The sequence below is a fragment of the Procambarus clarkii genome, chromosome 68, assembly GCF_040958095.1.
Source record: "Procambarus clarkii isolate CNS0578487 chromosome 68, FALCON_Pclarkii_2.0, whole genome shotgun sequence".
NCBI classification, from domain to species: Eukaryota; Metazoa; Arthropoda; class Malacostraca; order Decapoda; family Cambaridae; genus Procambarus; species Procambarus clarkii.
In genome coordinates, this window is record NC_091217.1 from 9,303,532 (window position 1) to 9,322,873 (window position 19,342).

Genomic DNA, 19,342 nt, shown 5'->3' on the forward strand with positions numbered 1-19,342 from the left:
TTATTAATTTTATTACATTGTGTTACAGTTTACAGAAAACACACACACACACACCTATATAACAATCACTGTTCGAAGATCTCATCCCCCTCTTCGAAAGTGGGGTGCGTGCCCAAGATACAGCAAGAATTTCCTCTCTGGATCGCGACACTGAGACGCTGGAACAAGAAACTGGCCGCTCTTGAGTTTCTAGTTTGCCTTATTAGTTCCTCGCCCACCTCCTTTAGGAACTTCAGTGCACATTTACCCCAGACGCCCAGAGTCTCACAGTTTATCGGCACGAACCTGTAACAACGTTTTAGGTCCCTGTACTTATTAGTTTTCAGGGTCTCCCTGAAAGGTGGCCGCCCCGCCTCCCTCAGCTGTACTGTGAGGTAGATAAGTATCAGTCAGTGTAGACGCACACGACCTGTTTACCTTCCCTGCATGGCTGCAGGGTGACGCCATCTGGGCGGTAGTGGCTGTTGTCAGGTCTGCACAACTGAGGTTACCTTTGTGCTGGACACCCAGCTGTAGCCAAACTTCTTTTGATGATGTCATTGACTGCTTAATGTCTGGCAATCTTTCCCTGTGTCTTACGACAGATGAGACCATGGCTGCCGTATTGGTCTGTCCGTGCATGGCCGCAAATACACCGGTGTTCAGTGGAGATAGGGGCGGCAAGGCGCAGGGCAACACCAATACTTATGACCCAATGGTCTAGGCGGGTGCCCAAGGCGGAATTAGGAGCAGCCAACCGGAAGTCCCAGGCATGAGGAGCTTGCATAGCAAGGAGGCCCACTTTGTCTCAGAAGTTGACGCCAGCAATACTGTGTCAGTGTCCTCCACTATGGGGTTGTCCCATTTGGCCAGTTTGCTGTCGTTTGAAAAAGATAGTCGAGGGGTGAGAGTTGGCAAGAGTGTGCCATTGACCAGCTCCGTCCGCGAATTTGGGATCATGAATCCCAATGGAGTCTCTTGAGTATTCTGGTAGTATTTCATTCACAAATTCCCTTGTAGCACTGGTCGAGGATAAGAATGCCGGCAATGTTAACTGTGTCGCCTTGCGAATACCTATCCCCCCGAGTCTAACTGGGAGCGTTGCTTGGTCCCATTGGTTATCTTGCAGGGAGAGGTTTAACACTTTCATAGTTACTGACTTTGGGAGTGCATCATATTCTGTTAATTTTGGGCTGTCGAAGGAGGGAGCACACCTTAGGAAATAGGTCAGTCTGGGCAAAGCCAGGCACCTTGTGAGAAGGTACAAAGCATCGTGGGCGTCCAAAGCCCCTATTCTTCCCTCCATCCTCCTCAGGTCGTTCAGCTTTTCTTCGAGGACTACCTCAATGGCGCTCGAGCCCAGAGGTGCCCCTAGCAGCACACTGTCGGTGGGAGCGATCACTGGGGCTCCTGGCGACATGGTTCTTACTGCATTTATGATTATATATATATATATATAAAAGATACGATAATTTTGAAAACTGTACGATACATCTCATAAGAAAGTGAGGCAAGATGACCTCATCCCAAGTGCCTCCTGTAATCACCACGAAGTGCTCCCGCAGTAACGAGGATTTATTTATACAATATTTATACAGCATTTATACAGCAGTATGAAAAGAACAACTTAGCAGGTAAATGTGCCTCATTTAAAGGAATAAAGCCGTCACAACACTTTACGCTCCATCTGATCACCAGTAATTTATATCACTTTAACCTATATTACAAACTGTACAAAATGAAGTCAAAGTTATTCTCAATGTCTGGCGACTAATATTATGTTACAACATATGAGATTTAACCTTGCAAACACACGACGTAATGGTCCCCCCCCCTATTGTTACCTTCTTACAACCTCTTACATGTTGTCATAAAGTTTTTATGACGCGTTGTGTCTTGTTACAACCTGTTCGAACGTTGCCGCAACGTCGTAGTTTGGTCAGGTGATCACCTCTTGTGGTTCACGCTTTTATTTCTGGAATTTATTTTCTCCATTGAGGACCCCAGAATTTGAAGTGCCCCAGGTCCTTCCCCTCTCTCCCCTGGTGTTTATAGTGTTGGTAGTGGGGTTGCTTGCGGGGTGGTGATGGTGGTGGGTGATGGTGGTGGTGGTGGGTGATAGTAGTTGTGGTGGTGGGTGGTTGTGGTGGTGGGTGATAGTGGTTGTGGTGGTGGTGGCGACAGGGGCCCTTGACCAAACGGAGGGTAAATCCCCGCCTCATGGCACCCGCCCGACCACCGCCTTGTGAGGAAATGGCTGACTTGTTCCTCTGACGTCATGTTTGACCTTGTTGAGCTCCAGGTTGTCAGCCTTCGATGATGAGGAAGACGAAGAAGGAGGAAGAGAGAGAGAGAGAGAGAGAGAGAGAGAGAGAGAGAGAGAGAGAGAGAGAGAGAGAGAGAGAGAGAGAGAGAGAGAGAGAGAGAGAGAGAGAGAGAGAGAGAGAGAGAGAACATTTTAGCAACAGTCAGTTGACAAAAAGACTTAAACTACTAACAATTCATCTTACTATCAAGGTAGAGGTCCTTATCCAGACCGACAACCTCCACATTTAGGTCAAACTTGTCTACAGTGGTTATTGAACAGGATTAACTTCACCTTAAAACACTCAGTGAAGCTATTGAGACGAATAAGAGCAGCCCAAGACAGATGCGCAGCTGCGCGGACCTGGTGGCTTTCACCTCTATTAACTCTGCGCATGTGAAGGAATGTGGCCGTAAGGAGGACCACAGACGCAGTTCCAGTACACAAACAATCACTTGTAAAACTCGCTGAGACAACTCCTAACACATTACAGCATTTTGGAACCATCATCGGCTACTGCCATCGACAATATGGTTTCAGAAGAAGTATCTTTTGCTGCTGATCTTCCTTAAGTGGCATCAGTTACTTACAAAGCTTCAAGCACTAGGTGTGCCCGAAACGCTGTGCGTGCTAGTAGCTTTACAAGAATGTAAACACAGGATGCTATGTACTCTCATAACCCCAATGTACCTTCTTGTATATAAATAAATAAATAAGGTATCGCAGGGTCCAACTCACAGCTCATTTGGGATTACCTTCAACGATGAACTTCAGGGGCGGTCCTCAATGGAGCAGAGTCTGAAAACCCCTGAACTGATGTCAGAGAACCACAGGGATGTATCCTTGACCTCCTGATTGTGACTTGTCTTCTTCAAGGATCTACTCACCATACCTGAAGTTCTAGCCTATGCTGATGACTGCACTTTAAACCACTGCATATACAAGAACGGGAAATACCGACTGCTATAAGGATCATTAACAACCTTGCAGTATTATCTTCCTGGAATAACGATGGCAAGTTTCATTTAGGACATCATCTTAGCTTGACACTTCAATGAACTCCCATGTCTTGAACCTGGCAAGTAAGGCGTCGAAGACACTTACAGCTCTATGATGTATTTCACACCGTCTCAACAGCAATGGTTGCAAAATGTTATATTAAAATGGTTTCCTTCTATTGTGTCTGGATGGCCTGCCCCCCCCCCCTCTTTACTTATCCGAATTCTGGAGAGAGAAGAGAACAGTGTAAGAAGACTCATTCTTCAAGAAGAAGAAGAAGAAGAAGAAGAAGAAGAGAGAGAGAGAGAGAGAGAGAGAGAGAGAGAGAGAGAGAGAGAGAGAGAGAGAGAGAGAGAGAGAGAGAGAGAGAGAGAGGGATGAATGTCCCTCAGGAGGAAGGTTGTCTCACCTTAGGTAATGACTGGTTGTGGGAGCCCTGAGACGACCTCCCGCGTCAGCCAATTACCTGCTTCCCACCTCACCCGAAGAATTGGCTCGCGATGCTAATTAAGAAGCTGATCATGGTGACGGTTCTTGACAGCAGTGATACAGAAGTCACAGACGCCTTGTTCGGTGCAGTTTAACTTGGTGTGTTGTCTCACTATCAGACTGCCAGTGTGATAGTGAGCGGCCTGAACTGTAACATTCAGTTTTAATAAGATCTGCTTTTTTAAGAGGCTGACAGTTTCAGCCCTGAAGAAAACACATAATTATTTGTGTACTTATACAAGTGTGTGTGTGTGTGTGTGTGTGTGTGTGTGTGTGTGTGTGTGTGTGTATGTGTGTGTGTGTGTGTGTGTGTGTGTGTGTGTGTGTGTATACTCACCTATTTGTGCTCACCTATTTGTGCTTGCAGGATCGAGCATTGACTCTTCGACCCCGCCTTTCCAGCCATCGGTTGTTTACAGCAATGACTCCTGTCCTGTGTGTGTGTGTGTGTGTGTGTGTGTATGTGTGTGTATGTGTGTGTGTGTGTGTGTGTGTGTGTGTGTGTGTGTGTGTGTGTGTGTGTGTGTGTGTGTGTGTGTGTGTGTGTGTGTGTACTCACCTAGTTTTGCTAATGTGAGTGAGTGAGGTCAAGCATCTGTATTAGGACCGAACCAACCCACTGAACCTAAAGGTATTAACCTTCTAACAGTCGTACCCTGGACCGGTGGTCCATAAGCGGAACACACTGAAAGAAGAAGTTGTATAAGCCACCTCCATCCGCAGATTCAACTAAGACTTTTGAAAGTCAGAATAGTTCAAGTGTATAGCGCACCAGGTACAACAAGGTTACTAGGCAGGGGTATAAAGAGCTAGATCTGACTCCCCCGTAAGCCAGTGATAGGTAAGTGGTCATAGGTAAGTACACAAGCCTGGGGAAGGCGTCTATACGCAAGAGGAACGCGTCATTCAAGTCCGTTCTTTCCTTATGTTGATACAAAGTACCAGTTGTGTTAATGTGTTTCCCGGTGGTGGTGACTCCAGCCGGATGTGCTGTGATGTCTGGCTGCGTGTGTGTGATGTGTGGAGCTTGTTGTATGGTGTCACCTTCATTATCATCACTGTCACCGTCACTACCACCACTGTCACCACCATCACGGTTTTTTTTTATTATTATTATTTTCTACCACAGACGTGGCCAGACATTAACAATGCTAATCAGCATATATATACATTTACTTCTGTCCTCCAATGGAGAGGGTGAGAGATGTGTTAAACATATACAAGTGAGGAACCCACAAGTCATGGGTCCGCTAATTTACAAGAACCGACCTACCCGAGGGCGTGAGCTCAGACATGTCGCTGTTTACAGGTGACGCAAAGCTCGCCACGATAGGCTAATGGAACTAAATCCCGCAGCCCTAGAGGATAGAAGAAAGAGGGGGTGGATATGATCGCAACATACAAGATATTGAAGGAAAGTAGATAAGGTGGATAAGAATAACCTCTTCAAGTTGAGAGAAGATCAGACCAGAGGACACAGCTGGAAGTTGGAAACACAAATGTTTCGAAGGAACATTAAGGAAATACAAGCATCCTGTACGAGAGGTCAACAAGTGGGATGGACTGAAAGAGGAGGTTGTGGAAGCCACCTCCATCCTCAACTTTAAACCTACATTCGAAGAAGAATTTGAACGTCACAATAGTTAAACGAAACAGGTGCCAAGCCGGGGCACAAGGAGTCAGGACCTCACTCACTCGAGGATACTTTTAGGTAAGTACTGTTAGGCAAGCACCATCACCATCTCTTTCTTCAACTGACCTCTTCCCCTCTTCCTTCTCCTCGTCTTCATCTTCCCCCCTTCCTCCTCCTCCTATATTTACTGCCTCAGTGGATAATTATCCAGACGGGAGACATCTCCCGTCACGCAGGGTGCAGTCGCACCTCCAAAGATCTCCAGTATCATTTATTGATACTGATAATGGCTCAAAGGGGCCACCACTTACGGGCTATTCATGCCCGTGCCACCTTTTGGGTGGCTTAATCTTCATCAATCAATCAATCAATCTAATTATCCATTTCTTCCCCAGAGGTCCGTCTCAGTCCGTCTCAGTTCAGATCAGGTCGCTTGCCTTCCGAGGCTTTTAGCTGTTATTCCAGTTATCCCACTTCCTCTTTCTGCCTTTTCTCATCTTCCATCACATTGTGATTATTTTACTTTGCCTTCCACCCATCGTATCTTGTGTCCTGTTATTCTGTTAATGGTTATTTATTCCCTGATCTGGTCACTGATAAGTGACTCCATTTTTCTTTTGTTTTGCCCCGAATGGCGATTTTGGCGCCAAATGATTGTGTTTGTCTGGTGCAAGACAATCTGAGTGGCCAGTACGCTAAGCTCTCTGAGTGGCCAGTACGCTAAGCTCTCTGAGTGGCCAGTACGCTAAGCTCTGTGAGTGGCCAGTACGCTAAGCTCTCTGAGTGGCCAGTACGCTAAGCTCTGTGAGTGGCCAGTACGCTAAGCTCTGTGAGTGGCCAGTACGCTAAGCTCTGTGAGTGGCCAGTACGCTAAGCTCTCTGAGTGGCCAGTACGCTAAGCTCTGTGAGTGGCCAGTACGCTAAGCTCTGTGAGTGGCCAGTACGCTAAGCTCTGTGAGTGGCCAGTACCCTAAGCTCTCCATATGTCCTCAGAGAAGAAACCAGAGAAACATATAAATAATAACAGGAACGATGGAAGAAGAAATATATTTACAAAATAAAGTACAATAAAGTGCAACAAAAGGCATCAATAAAGCGTCAAACTAAAACAATATATAAAGACTAAAGACAGAGGACGAACAGAGGCTGGCCGAGCAGAGGAAAACACTCCCAATAAGTTCAAAAGATGTTAAAACCTGCTTAGTGAAAGTGTTGGTGATGGAGGGAGGCTGAGTTGTTCATCTGTGGTGTGAGGGAGATGATGGTGGTGAAGATGCAGGTGATGAGTCACGATAACATGGTTATCTTGAGGTTATCTTGAGATCATTTTGGGGCTTTTAGTGTCCCCGCGGCCCGGTCCTCGACCAGGCCTCCACCCCCCAGGAAGCAGCCCGTGACAGCTGACTAACACCCAGGTACCTATTTTACTGCTAGGTAACACGGGCATAGGGTGAAAGAAACTCTGTCCATTATTTCTAAAGTGGCTAAAGTATGTTGACCAGACCACACACTAGAAGGTGAAGGGGACGACGACGTTTCGGTCCGTCCTGGACCATTCTCACAATCGACTTGAGAATGGTCCAGGACGGAGCGAAACGCCGTCGTCCCTTCACCTTCTAGTGTGTGGTCTGATCAACATGATGAAGACCTCTGAACCTCTCCTCACAGCTTAACATCACCTCCGGGTATGTGGTACAAGAACCTCATATCGAGGCAACATCTCCCAGCACTAAACATCAGCACCTCAAGGTGCTGTACTGGTGCACATCCCATTGCAAAGGAACCGGGATATTTCTAGGGGTTTCTAGACAAAATATTTCAAGTTTGCAGTACTGTTATATTCGCCAGCTCATCACAGGCAGCCATCGACCTTCTGTTTACATGAATCTTTGCTGATAAGTGTTGGTGCTAGATCAACACCTAAGCCTTTTTAATTTCTCCAACTGCGATAGATGAAACCTTCTATTGTGTGCTGTCCAAGAGCTCTGTCCCCTCTGATTTCATGTTATCGGCCTCCAGTTGTCCGGTGTAAGGAGCAAGAGCTGTGGTGTTGTCACCACTTTTGAAGTTGGTCCTGGGCCTTCAAGACCATCCTCTCTTCTCGCCCCTTACTGATTCTTTGGCTCCTTCCTGTTAGGTCGTTCCTTATCCATTCTAGGGCCCTTCCTCCCATCCCCGCCTCTGTGTGTGTGTGTGTGTGTGTGTGTGTGTGTGTGTGTGTGTGTGTGTGTGTGTGTGTGTGTGTGTGTGTGTGTGTGTGTGTGTGTTGAACATTTTTAATTCCTTTTTAACTTTTACAAGATTCTTGTTTAGTTCTTAAGTATCGTGGAACAAAAACTACTTGCGTAAACAGCCGGCGAGAATATCGCTTGTTTTTGTTTGTTATGTTTTTGTGGTGGTCAATGTTAACGGGGGTGGGGGGTGGGGGGGGTGTTGGGGGGGGGGGTTATCATAGTCCAGCAAGGTGCGACACGCCGCACTGCCCTCACCTGTCTCCTTCACCAGTACCAAAACAACACACTACCCTTCTACATGTTGCTAGGTATTTCAATTTCCTTGGCGCTCACGTTCCTTCTCATAAGTTCAAATCGTGGCTGGAGGTGGCTTCCAAGACTTCCTCTTTCTCTGCATTCTACTTATTAACCACCCGTACAGGGAAAAAAAGAGTATTTCTTTACATCTTAGAATATAATAATGCAAAGGAGTCTATGACTTTGAAGAGGGACGTCACTATCCACCGTGTCTGTTCCACTCAGTATCTTGTACGTTGTGATCATATCCCTCCCCCCTAATCTATTCCATCTTTATCCAGGGTGGTGAGATTTAGCTCTCTTAACCTGTCCAGTGAAGGACGAGTGATCCTGCTTTCTGTCCTTGCTCGTACCTTGTGGGCTTCCCGTCCTTGAAACATGCACTCAAGGGGAAATGTTTCACTCGCGAGTGAGTGCAAGTCCCTTGCTTCTTCCCTCCCCCTCACTCCCCCCCCCCAGTTCATGCCCCTCAAGCTATAGGGGCACGAGTGCCCTTACCCCACGTGTAAACATGTGACCTTGTGGTGGCAGGTGTTTTGTGAGGTGATATAAACACCTGCACCTCCACCAGCATGGCGCTACCTCCGCCTCTCAAAAAAGGATTCGAGAGTATATTTTGGCGGTCCACATCTGTGTATAGTTTGGTCATCCCCTTTGCAGGTCGGCGCTCGATTCCCGCCGGCCCAGGTGGTTATAGGCGCAGGTCCTTCGTGCTCCAAGCCCAGCTCCCATCCTCTCTCAAATCCCTTCCAAGTACTACATAGTTATGCTGACTTTTTGGTAATTATCTTACATTAGTCTTAGTTTATATACTCACCTATTTGTGCTTGCGGGGGTTGAGCTTTGGCTCTTTGGTCCCGCCTCTCAATATAGGGACCAGTATGTGTACCTGTCGGCGTGTACCCTCTCTCTTTCTCTCTCTCTCTCTACTTCCCTACTCTCCTCATTCTCCATCTTAGTTGTATTTGTTACAAAGGTGTTCGCAGGAGAAGCATCTCAACATAACCCTGAGTGCCTTAAAGGCCACAATTACAACCTTGAGTGCTGTGCACGTAACAATTACAGCCCCTGAGGTGCCATGCCCGTTGCAGCAGAGACGTCTGCAGCACACGCAAGATTGGCGCAACACAGCCCTAAGTTTCACGACGCTAAACTCTTCATCTAAGATGATAACTTCCTTATACAAGGAATTGTGCAGGACCTTATTTGTGTTGCAGTGGACACCTTGTACCGCTCGCCAGGCTGGTACAAGATGCATACACGCCCGGACGGTCTTGATGCCTCGCGTGTCTCCTCTGCGTCACCACTGCGTCACCTCTGCGTCACCTCTGCGTCTCCTTTGCGTCAGTGTGAGCGGCTAGCCTCGTCTGTGACTGGAGGTCCCAGCGAAGACTTTAATAGGAAGTAGTCGTCTTTGAAAAGTCATCTGTTTGGTGTTAAGTCACCTTCCCATCCCTGTCTTCTCTTCCATTTCCCCCCCCCTCCTAGTCCTCTCTTCCCCTCCCCCCTCCTCCAGGAGGAGTGGTGGGAGGGGGAAGCTTCCTGCCCCCCTCCCCCATAGCCCGGAGAGGAGCCGCCATTGCACCAAGAGATTAAACTCACAAAAGCCCCCTACAGCTGGGGACGGTAGATGCTTTCACTGTATTAAACGGTCCGACCTTCTCTTTCTCTCAGCAGACGGTACTGTCAGTCCTGCACTGTAGCTGTGGCCAGCTGTACCCCCCTGGTTGTGGCCAGCTGTACCCCCCTGGTTGTGGCCATCTGTACCCCCCTGGTTGTGGCCATCTGTACCCTAATTCTGGCCATCTGTACCCTAATTCTGGCCATCTGTACCCCTGGATCTGGCCAGCTATACCCCTAATTCTGGCCAGCTGTACCCCTGGTTGTGGCCAGCTGTACCTCTGGATCTGGCCAGCTATACCCCTAATTTTGGCCAGCTGTACCCCTGGTTGTGGCCAGCTATTCCCATGAGAATTTGGATAAAATACACATAGGTGAAATAGGAACGGTACCTTGAAACGTGTATGTGGAACAGAGAGGCTTCCCTGGCACATACAGGAGGGGTGGAACGTACAAGTAGTGGAGCAAGGACGCCCTGGACCAGGGAAGGGGTTAACCAGGCAGCAGGGAGAATGTGGGTGTTGGAAAGTGTAGAGATGGGCGTGGGCGGACCTGTTGCAAGGGCTTGTTTCTTGTTATTTTTATTTTTTGTTATTTTTAATTTTTGTATATTGATAAACATACAATCACCATAGACCACATGCTTCACCATACACCACAAGTGTCACGCACGGTACGCCGTCATACGTCACCATACACCGTTGGTGTTATCGGATACCATGGGTTTCACCATACGACAGCCTCCTCACCATACACAACAGGCTCACCATGCACCACACGCAAGTAACCATTGTCATACATGTCACCACACACACACATACTCGTCATCATACAAGTGACCAGCCGCTGGCAATCAGCAGAGCATGGTGACGGCTTCTCGGTAATTAGAAGGTCTGCATGGTGAGCTGCTGACGACAGCCTGGTATGGTGGCGACAGTGATGGTGGTGGCACCCCATCATCACCATCAACAGTACAATCACTATACACTTCCCACCACTTTTACAACAATGACCTTAATCCCCCAACAAAATCTCCACCACCATTCCTATAGTCACCATCCTCATCATCCCCACCATCACCACCATCATCACCATCATCCTCACTACCACAGCCCTCCTCATAGTGTTATTATAAAGCATAATAACAATAATTTCTTAGTAATGGTAATTAATGTCTTCTCATAAGACATAATAACACAGGATAAAAACTCACACTTGGGTATTTATGAAATTTATGTAAGGAATTCACACCAAGTCTTTCAAACACTTTCCTGAGTGCTTTGTCAAGGTCTGAGTGTGTGTGTAGGACGAGACTTACGTCTCAACGTCTAATCAGATTGATTAGACGTTCAGGTGTAAGTCTCAGTCATCTCCCCTCCCTTCCTCCAAGCACAGTGGCCCCTCCCCCTTCCCAGCACAGTGAGAGTGATCCGTCCAAGCACAGTGGCCCCTCCCGCTTCCAAGCACAGTGAGAGTGATCCGTCCAAGCACAGTGGCCCCTCCCGCTTCCAAGCACAGTGGGAGTGATCCGTCCAAGCACAGTGGCCCCTCCCGCTTCCAAGCACAGTGAGAGTGATCCGTCCAAGCACAGTGGCCCCTCCCGCTTCCAAGCACAGTGGGAGTGATCCGTCCAAGTGTGGCAATGTCTCACACTGACCCAGATCCCATGTCAGGGGTAATGAAGATTGTGTGGACGCTCTCAAGTGCTTGGCCAAGATCTTCAGTGACTTGATGCAAACACTTAGGGAGTGGTGGTGGTGGTGCTGCTGTGTACTCACCTAATTTACTCACTTAGTTGCCCTTGCGGGGGTTGAGCTTCGGCTCTATTGTCCCGCCTCTCAACCTGTCAATCAACTGGTGTACAGGTTCCTGAGCCTACTGGGCTTTATCATAGCTGATACCGAAAAAGTTCTTTATATGTCTCAGTGGCTCATTTGGGTACTCAGCTTCCATCTGTGTCCCCTTGTGCTGTTGTTGTTGTTTCAGATTTAGCTACTCAGAACGAAATGTTTATGTAGCACGGGCTATGGTGAGCCCGTAACTTCTTGTGCGTGTTCCTTTAACTTTAACGCAGGCGGGGCAAAAAGAACTACACCTCACTTGCATGTAGTCACTGATCCCTCATCCTCATTTACTAATTTATCACTCAAAATGGTGTCAAGTCTGTGATAATAACTGGGTTGGCCAGATTTCATGGAATTTCCTGTTGAAATTCGCCATGATTGTAATCAACCACTCCATCAGTTTTCGCTAGCTCCAAGCGGCTCCTTTTTGTTTTGTTTAATAATGTGTGTGTTTAGTAACCTCACTGTTGGTGAACACGAGGGCTGGGACTCTTAGTTCCAGCCCTCGACTCTTAGTTCCAGCCCTCGACTCTTAGTTCCAGCCCTCGACTCTTAGTTCCAGCCCTCGACTCTTAGTTCCAGCCCTCGACTCTTCTCTTGTTGACTGCTATGACCTGTCCTTCGTGGACCAACTGCTACTGCTACTATTTTTCCTTCTACATTTCTCTCCCCCGCCGCGGAGATCCTTCCTTATACAGTCAAATTTTCGATGATTAAAATAGGCAATTATTAGGAGCTTAGTTTTCGACCCGCATATGACCCATTAGCTGTCGTGTCTATGACTCGTGTAGCTTTGATCATCATACTCCTCGCTGAGCCTCCTGCTGTCAGCTCGGAGTCGTCCTCGACCGCCACCACTCTGGACCTATGGATGGTATAACCTCTCCCGCGGGTATTTCCTCGAAGTCCCTGAGTGTGTCTGGCAGCGGCGTTCAGTCCTGATGCGTCTCTTCTGTCCGGGCTCCCGGAGGGCCTCTTGGAACGACTTCGACACCCTTGTGATTCTTGTACATTTGGTTTCTGTAACTTTAGTGACGTGCAGCTGCAGCTCTTGGGCCTTCCCCTGGGAACTCTTTTTTTAACTCGTTGCACCATCCACATCCGTATGCAATTACTCACTGATTCCCAATCGTTTCCCCTTTACGTATTAGTCGGTTATTATCCTTCACTTTTCACGCCCCCCCCCTCTTAGATCTCTTACCCTTCCCCCTCTCTCACTTGCACCCCCCCCCTGTTCCTTCCCCTCATTCCTTCAAACTTTTAATTATATCTCTCCTTCTTTCTCACCCTTTCTGCCCCTCACACACACACACACACACACACACACACACACACACATGTGTGTGTGTGTGTATGGAGTATTTCTTCATACATTTCTGTGTATGGAGGCTGACTCCATACACAGTTTCAAATGTAGATATGACAGAGCCTAGTAGGCTCAGGAATCTGTACATCATTTGACTTGACGGTGAGAGGCGGGACCAAAGAGCCAGAACTCAACCCCCGCAAGTACAATTAGGTGAGTATACACACACCAGCTGGCCATACCACCCAGTTACCATTTGAATAGGTTTTCAGTGCGTTGACGTTTTGCTACGCTTCCTCGCCCAGCTGAACTGCAGAATCTGTGCCGAGTGACGGACACCAGCCTTGACCACCACCTCAGAGACTGAGCCCATCTAAGACACACTAACAATATGTGTATAAACCCCACATTGTTTGAGTTAGGTAAACACCATTTGTCAAATATAGATACCGTATTGTTCTTAAAAGATTCTTCCCCTTTCCCCCCCCCCCACTTTGCACGCGAGAGATAACGTAAAGTTTAGAGGTTGGTAAATGTTAATCTTGTTTAATAAGCTGTTCACTTGAGACAGTTAAGCAAGTCCCAGCTGTGTCTGGGTACGAAGTGACAAGATGAACAACCCAGCGGGTGTTCTTCCTATTGGGGAGTGTTGTACATGATGTTACGGCACTGTGGTCACTCACAGGATGAGTAACGCTTCCCAGTAAATTTGCCCCATAATTTTGGGCAAAATTAACACATAATCTCTCTCACCCGTTCACTCACCCCTCTCATTCACTCCTCTCACTCTCTCCTCTCACTCATCCACTCTCCAGTATGCGTTTTGACACAGAAGGATCAGTAGTCCTCCACAGATCTCCAGTATCAGCTAATGATACTGGTAATGGCTCCAAAGGGCCACCACTTACGAGCTATTCATGCCCGTGCCACCTTTTGGGTGCCTTTACCTTCATCAATCATGATCAGTAGTGACAATGATGCCAGCAGATAACAGCAGCTGAGAATGAACGTGAAACGGAAATAACGCTTTCCCTCATTTAAAATTTCAAACCCCCGTTAACGGTAACTTGAAGACGACACCTCGCTGAGGCTCCCCGGTACCACGCTTAGAGATCAACTACTCAGCGACATAGATTCAGAGACTGGATCTATGTCGCTGTGTTGAGAGGGTAACAGCTGGGCGGTTTAATCGTGAATACAGAGAAACCACCGGATTACCGGTTTAACGCGAAACATTATTATTAACGCATTGGGCAACTGTCATCATAGTGACTTATGTTCTTTTACGCTTTGCTTCCTCTTCATCTTCCTCGCTAGCCTCATATTTCGTCACCTTCCTGTGGCCGGACAAGGTGCTTGCAACACGCTTGCAACGACCCGTGGATGAACCCCTTGAACATCGTCAAGTCAGTTCCAGGCTGCAGGCGGCCTATGGAGAGCAGGGAGTAACCCACTTTGTTTACCTTCTGTGTGGAGCTGGTCACTCAGGAGCCGACATGCCATTCAGTACGGATGCAGGAGGGAGGAAGCTGCCCCTGGCCGAGGCTGCTTCCTGGAACACAGGAGTGTTCCAGTAAGTGTTCCAGGAAGTGTTCCATCTAGGTGTTTCATCTGTCTCTTTCAGAGGCTACTCAAAATTCAAATTCAAATATTTACCCTGAATAAACATTTGAATTTGAATTTTGAGTAGCCTCTGAAAGAGACAGATGCCCTAACGGACAATTTGTGGGGGGAGGGGTGGTACCCCCTTACCATTAGGGACGGTAAGGGGTACTCCCAGTAGCATAAGGAGTAAAGCGGGGTTTACCCCTTAAGGGACAGGTACCCTGAGGGGAGGAACAGGAACTAATTAATAACGGCGGAACTTAAAATTATGATAACTTTTACTGATATTGAGAATGGTTAAAATTATCGTCTTCGTCATCATTACCTTGATAATTATGGCATAAATTATAATAAATACTGTAAATGTAACACTTTCTCCACTCTCTTGTCTCCTTAATAGCCTACTCACATTCTTTCGTAAAAACTGTACGTTTATAACTGTTTTAAATCGCATATAATTCTGGCCTTTGTTATATATTTTTTATATATAATATGTTTAGTTTATTGTTAATGGGATGACTTGTACAGCTGTTCAACGAATTATAGGTTATGGGGGAGGAAGGGAGGGAGGGAGGGAGGGAGGGAGGGAGGAGGGAGGAAGGAAGGGAGGGAGGGAGGGGAGGAGGGGGGGAGAGAGAGGGAGAGAGAGAGAGAGAGGAGAGAGAGAGAGAGAGAGAGAGAGAGAGAGAGAGAGAGAGAGAGAGAGAGAGAGAGAGAGAGAGAGAGACAGACAGACAGACAGACAGACAGACAGACAGACAGACAGAGGGGGGTGGGGGAAATGGGGAGGGGTAGGAAAAAGAATTTCTCCGCATTCACTGCTTCTTGCCACACACGCGACGGGGAAAATCCCGGCTGTCGTACACACCCTCGAGTTGACGTGCTGAATGTCACTCACGATATCTTATGGCAGCGCTACCGTACATTACCTCCATACGGGTCCTCACGTGGTGGCATGTCCGTACCTGTTCAACTACCGGCAAATAGGTACCCCGGAGTTAGTCGACTGTTGTGGGTTACATCCGGTAATTGGTATAGGAGAGACTTTGATCAGCCAAACTACAGGCTTTCCGCCCCCCTGACAATTGGAACTGTGCGATATATGTGGTTTAAAAACGCCTTGTTTGCAACCTGTCCTCTTACAAAAAACGTCGCTTTTCGCTCGTAGGCGTTACATAAAGGCCAGCAATTGTCGTACTAGAAAATGAAAGCGACTAGGCGAAAGTGACGTACTGTCCCGTTTTCTGTTTTGGGTCCTCTGGTAGGTTAGGAGAGGACACCTTAAATTGATTGTTTTCTAGACGTTGGGAAAGCTTAGGAGGACGAGCTGTTGTTGTATGGACCATGCATGGCCTTCCTCGCTCACTCAATCGTATCCCCTATTACTTTACAAGGTAATTTGCCCCCTTTTTTGTAATTTAATTTAACAATTACCAATTTGTAATTTACCAATTACAAGGTAATTGGCACATGAGCCAAGTGATTGGCTCATCTGAATTCCCAGAAACCCAGATAGACGATGACTATAATGGGAAGATGCACGAAAGAAAACGGGGGAATGTAGGAAGGAATAGGTATATAAACACAAAAATATGTTAAATATGAATTAATAATAATAATAGATTTAGACAATTATTAAATCAATGCAGAAAATTCAACAGCCTGGTTGATCAGACCACCCACCTGGTCAACCTAGGTCAATCGTGGTCTGGTCAGAGACTGGGCCGCGGGGACCTTGATCCTCGGAATCACTGCACGATAACCTCAAGGCTGCCTGAATCACTGAAAATAGAACTCATCTTTTTTCCTTCACTAAAGCCTCAGTATCCAGCGATGTAGTGCAGCCCGCCCTCCAAACAGCACCCAAAAGTGATTCCATCCACCCGCCAAACCCCCCTCCCCCAAGTTCAAGTATGTTTATTGAGATAAGAAAGAAATACATCTCAAATGGATAGAGTAGCTTAGGCTATTTCTACCCCCCCCCCCCCCCTACCAACCCACCAACCCCCAACCCCTGCCCAGCTGTTGATGAATGAAAAACGGTTTACACACGACTCACAACTGTTGACGTTCGAACACTTCCGGAACAAGTGCTTCACTGACGAATTTTGTTCGAACCACAACGCTGTAAATGCTTCACCCACGTACTACAACTACAAATAATCGCCAACAGAACCTAAACACCTAATCTAACCTATGTCTATATTTGCATAACATTCTAATATATTATATTATTAATTTATATTTGAGAAAATTTTCATTTTGAATGAACAGCATGTACAAAATTATGAATGCGTCTGTGGGGTCGACCGCTGGATGTAACGGACTTGAGTCGAGGACGAGTTGCATATATAATTTAATACCTCACTCTCGGATGTGTTCAGGATGACGCACTCTGATATATCATACGCTCCAGTCCATCCGTCTAAAATGAAAATACCTATATGTACTTTGTATTGGTAAGTACATATATATATATGTGGTGATGGACCACCAGAAACTAGACTTTTGTATTACTGAATTTAGACAAACTGGAAAATGTTGTATATATACGTTGCTAATAAAACCTAACCTAACTAGGCCTAATATACGCTATCTGAGGCCTAATATAGTACGTATATGTACTATACTAGGCCTAGGCTTATTAAACAAAATATTTTAAGTATTGTTTTTACGGAATCTTTATAAAAATGAACAGTACCAAATTCTATCAATTATACAGAAAATGTATATATGCTGGTTAGCATTGTAAATGTGTGGCCACGTCTGTGGTAGAAAAAAAACTACTTCAATATATGTACGATGATCACATAGTTACAAATAGTACTGTCTTAACAGGAGGATGAGTTGAGGTGTTAGTTATGTAGTTCTGATGTATTCTAATTTATTCATTTTGATTTATTATCACCTGTTAATGTATTGTTTAATTCATATTATTAATTTGGGTAATTATATACATTAGGTATAGATTGTATTTGTGGTACTTCTGTGCTGTTGTTGTCCTTTGTTTCTTGTGTTGCGTGTATGTGTGTGTTTGTTATTGTGTTGCGTGTATGTGTGTGTTTGTTATTTGTGTTGCGTGTGTTGAGTCAGTGTGGCGAGAGCTTGGCGTGTGTGTGTTCTGCGTGCGTTGTGCCTTTTGAATTGCGTATGTTTGTTGTGTGTTTTGCGTACGAGTATTGCATGTGTTGTGTGTGAGTGTTTTTTTATACATTTGGTGTGTGTACTGCATGAGGTGTGACTTAATGAGTGTGTGTGTGTGTGTGTGTGTGTGTGTGTGTGTGTGTGTGTGTGTGTGTGTGTGTGTGTGTGTGTGTGTGTGTGTGTGTGTGTGTGTATGAGGGGTGGGGCCGAGTCTGGGAGTCCCACACACTGATGGCGGCCTTGACGCCGCCTCATAACACCCAGCTGGACTCACTGACGTAATTACACATTACGTCTTCACCTGCTTGTTCCCAGAAACGTACCGTGAACGCATGCACGCACGTTCACACTTCTATGTTCACCCCAGACCTGTTGTGCCTACTGTCCGCGTTCAAACTCCCTTATCTACCGTGTCTGTCTTATCTCCATCAGTCTATCGAGCTCATTGTGAACGCCGCCATCGGTTCCTTGTGTATTAATGTTCCCCCGTCATCCCTCCTTCAGAAGCGCGAGGATGGCTCTCTGGACCTGTCATCAGCTGCTGCTGCTGCTGCTAGTGACAGCTGTGGGCGTGGCCAGGGCCGGCAGCGACCACAACGCCATCGGCGAAGAGGGGAAGGCTTCCCCTCTCACCCTACAGGAGGACAAGGAGCACCTCGAGGCCGCAGAGGTGGACACGAACCTCACAGTTCCCATCTGCTGCGGGCCTGACCAGATCTTCAACCTCACCGCTATGGGCTGTGAAGTCGCCAGCGACAAGCCTCACATTTCCTTCCATTATGAGGTAAGAATGAGAGACTTGAATGAGAGGGAGGAGAATGTGGGACGAAGGGAGATGGAAAAGGAGAATGAGGAGGGAGGAGGAGGAGAGGAATTACAGTTAAGCAGTAATACAGAAGATTGTTTTTTTCGACGCATTTGAGATGTTAAACTGACTTGGGGAAGTCTATCATTATCCTCAGACAGTTTTTCGACGAGGGTTATTGGTGTGTGTGTGTGTGTGTGTGTGTGTGTGTGTGTGTGTGTGTGTGTGTGTGTGTGTGTGTGTGTGTGTGTGTGTGTGTGTGTGTGTGTGTGTTAGTCTAACAACAATAAACAAAACTGTTCTCACAATTTTACCTCTCCAGAAGGTCACAGTTAAAGATCAAGGGCGCAGCAAATAGGCATAGAACCAGTCACAGTGGTGGAGAGTGTGTGCGGCTCTTGGTTCACGATGGCGGAGCCCTTAATGAACACACGTCTCTCTCTCCCTCATACTTTCTGACCGACAAACAATCCTGTGTACATCTCAGCAAGTTACAGTTCCACTCATAATATTACAGGATGGACGGCCCGTCGAGTACCAGTTTGCATACAACGTGCGAATTGGCTTCCCTAACTGCACATCCTACAGCCTACAGCCGCAGGTTGAGCCCGAGGACTCCTTCCACCTTCTGCCGGATGGTAAGTGCCTTCGGGAAGCATCAAACGCTGTTTTGTCATTAGATTAACTTAGTATGGCTGGGGAGCCGGTCGGCCGAGCGGACAGCACGCTGGACTTGTGATCCTGTGGTCCTGGGTTCGATCCCAGGCGCCGGCGAGAAACAATGGGCAGAGTTTCTTTCACCCTATGCCCCTGTTACCTAGCAGTAAAATAGGTACCTGGGTGTTAGTCAGCTGTCACGGGCTGCTTCCTAGGGGTGGAGGCCTGGTCGAGGACCGGGCCGCGGGGACACTAAAGCCCCGAAATCATCTCAAGATAACCTCAAGATAGCCTCCTTTGGCAGTATAGTTATGCAAGTCACTGAGGTTTATTGTGTGGTGTAGGTTAATGGGACAATGACGGCTCAATGGAAGGGCAAGTGTCGAGTTTGTTTACCAATATCAGCTGATCATGTCATCACCATC

The 19,342-nt window shown here is 47.0% G+C and overlaps 2 protein-coding genes across 5 annotated transcripts in view; one reads left to right on the forward strand and one right to left on the reverse strand.

Annotated features, from left to right (window-relative positions):
• Positions 1 to 19,342, reverse strand: part of Sbp2 (SECIS-binding protein 2) — a 132,499-nt gene that overhangs the window by 97,747 nt on the left and 15,410 nt on the right. The window lies entirely within an intron of this gene.
• The window catches only part of LOC123774760 (G-protein coupled receptor Mth2), a 53,612-nt gene that overhangs the window by 11,996 nt on the left and 22,274 nt on the right, over positions 1 to 19,342 (forward strand). For all 4 annotated transcript variants that reach the window (XM_045769340.2, XM_045769341.2, XM_045769339.2 and 1 more), the window contains exons 2-3: positions 17,960 to 18,239; positions 18,778 to 18,898. In XM_045769340.2, coding sequence (XP_045625296.2) covers positions 17,970 to 18,239; positions 18,778 to 18,898 — 391 coding nt within the window. In that variant the 5' untranslated portion in view covers positions 17,960 to 17,969. The remainder of the gene's footprint in view (positions 1 to 17,959; positions 18,240 to 18,777; positions 18,899 to 19,342) is intronic.